This window comes from Notothenia coriiceps, unplaced genomic scaffold (assembly GCF_000735185.1).
Source record: "Notothenia coriiceps isolate Sejong01 unplaced genomic scaffold, NC01 NC01_scaffold00000339, whole genome shotgun sequence".
Lineage (NCBI taxonomy): Eukaryota > Metazoa > Chordata > Actinopteri > Perciformes > Nototheniidae > Notothenia > Notothenia coriiceps.
This window is the reverse complement of record NW_011333040.1, coordinates 23374707-23378647: the sequence shown is the minus strand read 5'-3', so window position 1 is coordinate 23378647 and position 3941 is coordinate 23374707. Positions and strand designations below refer to the sequence as shown.

The 3941-nt window shown below is 39.9% G+C and overlaps 1 protein-coding gene across 1 annotated transcript in view; it reads left to right on the top strand.

The window, feature by feature from the left end:
- The window catches only part of LOC104952537 (stress-induced-phosphoprotein 1-like), a 12100-nt gene extending 8419 nt beyond the window's left edge, over window positions 1-3681 (top strand). The window contains exons 7-12 of the mRNA XM_010779376.1: window positions 811-1020; window positions 1119-1260; window positions 2444-2585; window positions 2920-3085; window positions 3173-3299; window positions 3575-3681. Of these exons, the coding sequence (XP_010777678.1) occupies window positions 811-1020; window positions 1119-1260; window positions 2444-2585; window positions 2920-3085; window positions 3173-3299; window positions 3575-3681 (894 nt within the window). The remainder of the gene's footprint in view (window positions 1-810; window positions 1021-1118; window positions 1261-2443; window positions 2586-2919; window positions 3086-3172; window positions 3300-3574) is intronic.
- Window positions 3682-3941: the final 260 nt, after the last annotated feature.

The window sequence follows — 3941 nt, the reverse complement described above, 5'->3', positions numbered from 1 at the left end:
CACAGCAGAGATACCCGCGAAGAGCCAACAAACACAAAAAACAGACAAGGGAAATATACAAAGGAGTTAGAAGGTAAAATCTGCATTTCTCTAACAGGGCTGCAAAAGAGGGGTTTGAGCAATATGAGGCATGGCTACGATGGGTGATCTGTTTGGTATTTTGAAAAAAAATCTTCATAGACATGTTTTTATATAGGTATGGCCCTACAATATATTTTTCAAATATAGCATGATAGGTCCACTTTAAATATTCAATATCTCCCGCTCTCTAGAGCATCATCAGAATGCTTTGCTGTCCTTTATCCTAACTGGTTTTAGATCTGAACGAAAGTGTGGCAGTGTTTATATTCTGGAACAGACATTTTTTAAATGTAGGGCCATCTTAAGAAAATGAAACCAGTGCATGCTCACTCTTGATGTAAACATGAAAACTTTATATATAGCTACATTCTATGGTCAACACAAAGAGCAGGTGAGATTATTTTCCTGCTGCAGTGAGAGCTGATGACAGTTTAAAAACACTGCTGCAATTGGGCCTGCGCAGTTACATATGAAAAGTGCAATTTAAGAGGTTTGTGTTTTTGTCTCGGACAGACTATTTCTCTGCCGGGATGGGGTACATTTCTTTTGACGGCACAGGCCGCAGCGCTCCGCTTACAGGGAGACTCAATCGGAAGAAACACTTCAGATAAAGTTTAGAAGCTTGAAACATATTTCCCTGCAAAATGATCCAAAGCGGAATGCATCCTGGTGTATTGTATATAATCTCATTGCTTAATTCGATTTTTCTTTTTTTGCATGGCTCGTTAGGTTTCAGCATTGAAAGACCAGGGCAACAAGGCGCTAAGTGCAGGGAATATTGATGAGGCTGTGCGCTGCTACACCGAGGCCTTGGCCCTTGACCCCTCAAACCATGTCCTGTTCAGTAACCGCTCCGCTGCTTACGCCAAGAAAGGCAACTACGAGAATGCTCTCCAGGACGCCTGTCAGACCATCAAGATCAAGTCTGACTGGGGCAAGGTGAGATGTCAATTGTTTTGCAATTATTCTGTTGACAAAATACATAGCAAATACAATTTTGAATGCAATCTATATCCTTTGCATTTCCAATCAACCAGGGCTACTCCCGCAAAGCTGCAGCATTGGAATTTCTTGGCCGATTGGAAGACGCAAAAGCAACTTACCAGGAGGGACTCCGGCAAGAGCCAACCAACCAGCAGCTAAAGGAGGGTTTACAGAACATTGAGGCCCGGCTTGCAGGTACTAACTGTCGTATTTCTGATGTTCTATATTCTACAGAAAAAATTGTATTATGATGTGAGTCACTTTTCCCTTGTGAGTGGGTCGATATAAAGACAGGGTGTCCGCGGGGTCTTAAAAAGTATTAAAAGTTGATAAATACATTTCGCGAAAATTAAGGCTATTAAACGGCATTTTCCAAGGTATTACAGTTTGTAGCTTGTTTTCAATAAGTATATAAATTGTCCAATGAGGCTGTATTCTAAAGTGTGCCTGAATGTAACCATTGCATAGGTGTGTAGTGTGATTTATTGTGGTTTATTTATGGCATCCCGTTGGATTTGACGTCATCTGAACGGGACATCACGCGCTCACTGCTTGATAGCGCGCGAAAGTCCGTTTACGCCGGTTGTTAAACAACATCGTTATGAGGAAATGCAAGTTTGCGTCCAAATGGTTGGAAGATAAGGAGGAAGGACAATCAATACTGTATATAGTAAAGTGTGTCGCCAATATAACCGGTTAAAACTTGAAGTGGCGATGAGGTCTTAAAATGTACGGAAAGGGTCTTAAAAGGTATTACATTTGACTTCAGGATTCCTGCATATACCCTGAAAGATGGCTGCTTTAATAGCATTGTGGGTGCTCCAAAGCAGAGTAGGCAGTCCACTTGTGTTTGGAGCGTTGTGATTCATTCAGACAATAGACGAGTAGTAGGGGTGACGGAGGAAGCTCTGCTGTATTTAATCCTGACTCAGTGCAAAATATGTTGGCAACCTGAACGCTTCTATATAAGATAAGAAACTTTATTGATCGTAAATAAACAATTATACAATATAAACATCTTAAAATAGAATATTAAACGGAAGAGTGAAAATATTGAAGTTGACAATCAATCAATGTTTATTTATACAGCCCAATATCACAAATGTTACATTTTTCAAAGTGGACTTCACAGTTTGTACAGAATATCAGTATGACAATACGACACCCTCTGTCCTTAGACCCTCACATCGTACAAGGAAAAACATGAATATATACATATGTAGACTATTTGACAAATAAAACACTATTGAAGGGCATATTACATTTGATATAAATGTACTGTGTGTCCACTAAGTCCAGCTAACAAAAGAGAAACTATGGAGCAGTGACTGGTTTGTATGACCATATCAATTACACTAATACATTTTTGCTCTACCAGAGAAATCAATGATGAACCCCTTCGCCATGCCCAACTTGTATCAGAAGCTGGAGACTGACTCAAGGACCCGTGAACTTCTGTCCGACCCCAGCTACAGAGAACTGCTGGAGCAGCTCAGGAGCAAACCATCGGAGCTTGGCACGTGAGTGTATTTTCAGAAATGTGTAACTTTAACAACTTTCTTTGATTAATGACTAACAAAGGATGTCTTGAGGCAGTACAGAGAAACAAAAAGATGCTTACTTTAGGTAGAATTGTACACAATTCTGGAAAAGCAGTACCACGTTACTTAGTAATTGTAAGCCCACTTTCTTTACATTTATTGTATTGATTTTTGTGGAAGATCATCTTCTATGTTGGAGCTCCAAAATCAATTATACTCAAGGAGCCTTTTTCAATAAATCTTAATAAATCAGAAACTGAAGTTAAGTTTAAATAAAAGATGCGGTAGCTGAATACTGTGGACTGTTTTGCAGGAAGCTGCAGGATCCCAGAGTGATGACCACTCTGTCTGTGCTGCTGGGACTGAACCTCTCTGAGATGGATGAAGAAGAGGAGACCACTCCCCCTCCTCCCCCCAAACCCAAAGACACTCAGCCCCCTCCTCCCAGAGATGAAGACCTTCCTGAAAACAAGAGAAAGGTAAAGTATGATGAACCGATACATCATGTTTTTCACATTTAAGTTTCAAGCCTTTTTGCCTCTTTCTAATTACCTATTTTTTAACAGGCCGTGAGGGAGAAGGAACTTGGGAATACTGCATATAAGAATAAGGACTTTGAAGAGGCGCTGAAACATTACGAAGAAGCAGTCAAACATGACCCCTCCAACATGACGTATATATCGAATCAAGGAGGTAATTATTCTTACACCTTAGGTGGCTTCACACTTGAGCTCACTTACCCATAACTTGCCTAAAACTGACTATTCCGAATTTCTCACATATTGGATATAAAATGGGAAAATGTTTCAATCACACTTTAGGATTGGTTCTTGAAATATTGACCCATTAAACTTGCCAACAGTTGAGCCTCAGTTCAACCAAAATGTAGGAACTGCCATGATTATTATGAGTTTATAATTTCCACCACTGTTAAATGTGTACTCCGTTTTGTTTCGTTGTCCCTTCAGCTGTCTACTTTGAGAAGGGAGATTTTGAGAAGTGCCGAGAGCTGTGTGAGAAGGCCATCGATGTTGGCAGAGAGAACCGGGAAGACTACAGACAAATTGCAAAGTGAGTTCTGTAAAAAGCATTTGTCTTTTTATTTATTTTATGTCTTTACTTGAGTGAATGTACCCACATACTGCCTCATAACATAGAGGGCAGGATATGTATTTTGTGGGTCTTGTATGACAAAATGTCTTCATTAATTTATAAACGGCCTGTTCAGGGGCCTCATTTATAAAGCCTTGTGTAGGATTAACGTGGGAAGGTTGCTTACGTAGGACCAAGCAAATAAATACGTACAGACATTTTCGATTCATAAAAGACTGCGTA